The sequence below is a fragment of the Rosa chinensis genome, chromosome 2 (assembly GCF_002994745.2).
Source record: "Rosa chinensis cultivar Old Blush chromosome 2, RchiOBHm-V2, whole genome shotgun sequence".
Classification (NCBI taxonomy): domain Eukaryota; kingdom Viridiplantae; phylum Streptophyta; class Magnoliopsida; order Rosales; family Rosaceae; genus Rosa; species Rosa chinensis.
Genome location: NC_037089.1, coordinates 23,623,738 through 23,624,983, shown reverse-complemented (window position 1 = coordinate 23,624,983; position 1,246 = coordinate 23,623,738). Strand labels below are relative to the sequence as shown.

At 44.7% G+C, this 1,246-nt stretch overlaps 1 protein-coding gene across 1 annotated transcript; it reads left to right on the top strand.

The window, feature by feature from the left end:
* Nucleotides 1-732, top strand: LOC112183953 (SMR domain-containing protein At5g58720-like). The gene has a single exon (XM_040513310.1). It carries the CDS (start codon nt 1-3, stop codon nt 730-732), a length of 732 nt encoding a protein of 243 aa, XP_040369244.1.
* Nucleotides 733-1,246: the final 514 nt, after the last annotated feature.

Sequence of the window (1,246 nt, the reverse complement as noted above, 5' to 3'; positions counted from 1 at the left end):
ATGAGGAGATGGGTCCACCACGGCGTAGGAGCTCACCGTCGAGGAGCACATCGAGCAGAAGGAGGAGGGCCGCAAGAACAAGAAACTGTTCTTATCGTTGACGATGAAGAAGCAGACGAGGAGGAGAAGGAAGAAGAGCTCGCCGGCAGATCCGAAGCCGGCCGCTCCCCCAAAGACGACGCCGAGCAGAAGGTAGTGGCCATGCTGACGGAGGCCTTCTCTTCGGTCTTAGTCGATGACGCCGTTTCGGCCTTTCGCGAAGCCAAAGGCCACCCGAACAAGGGCGCCGAGATTTTGGTCCAGTCTCTGGTAGACACCTCAGACGAGCCATTCACGAGCTTCACGTTGAGCGGCGTTTCCAGTTTTGATACCGGCTCCGACGATCAGTTCACGAGTTCCTTGTCCAGCGGCGTGTCCGAATCTGATACGGGCTCAACTTCCGGGCCGGGTTCGTCCGAGGGGTTTGAGTTGGGTTGTGTTCAGAATTTAGTGAGCGAGAGGGGTTTTAGGAATAAGCAGAAGAGGGTGGTTGCGTCGGCCGGAACGGTTTTGAATGTGTTGGGCAAAGAGAATGTGAGGTCGAGGATGACGAAGCTCAGTGGTTCAAAAAATGGAGATGCTAGTGGGGAAGAGGAAGCTAAACAGTTTCTTTGTTCAATGATTGGAGATGACTCTGAGCTCAACTTGGCTGTTGTTAGAGATGTGCTTTGTAAGTGGCCATTGTTTTTATAGTACAACGCATATACACAGTAGTACTTATTTGGTAATTCTTGTTTTCAGAAGGAGAAATTTTGGTAATATAAAATGTAAATTATTGGAGTAACAAGATACAAAATGTGTTATGTCAAGGCTAATACAGGTCTATTGAGGGGCAATAGATGTCTATTGCCCAAATAGATGTCTAATGGGGGGCAATAGACATTTTGAATTAATGTAATCTTCTCTTTTTTTTCTTTAATCAAAGTTATATTTGTGTAGTTTAGAAAAATTAGTTCTCATTTTGGTAATCGAAATGTCTATTGGGGGGCAATAGACATTTTAAAATTGATATAATTACTTCGTTTTTTTCTTTAATCAAAGTTTTATTTGTCTAATTTTAGGAAGATTAGTTCCTATTCCGGCTACCGAAAGTTCTATTGGGGGGACATGGCTGATAGTCGTCTATTGAGGGCAATAGAAGTCTATTAGGGGGCAATAGATGTCTATTGGGTGCAAAAAAACTTTCCGGTGAGATTTTCAGCAAATT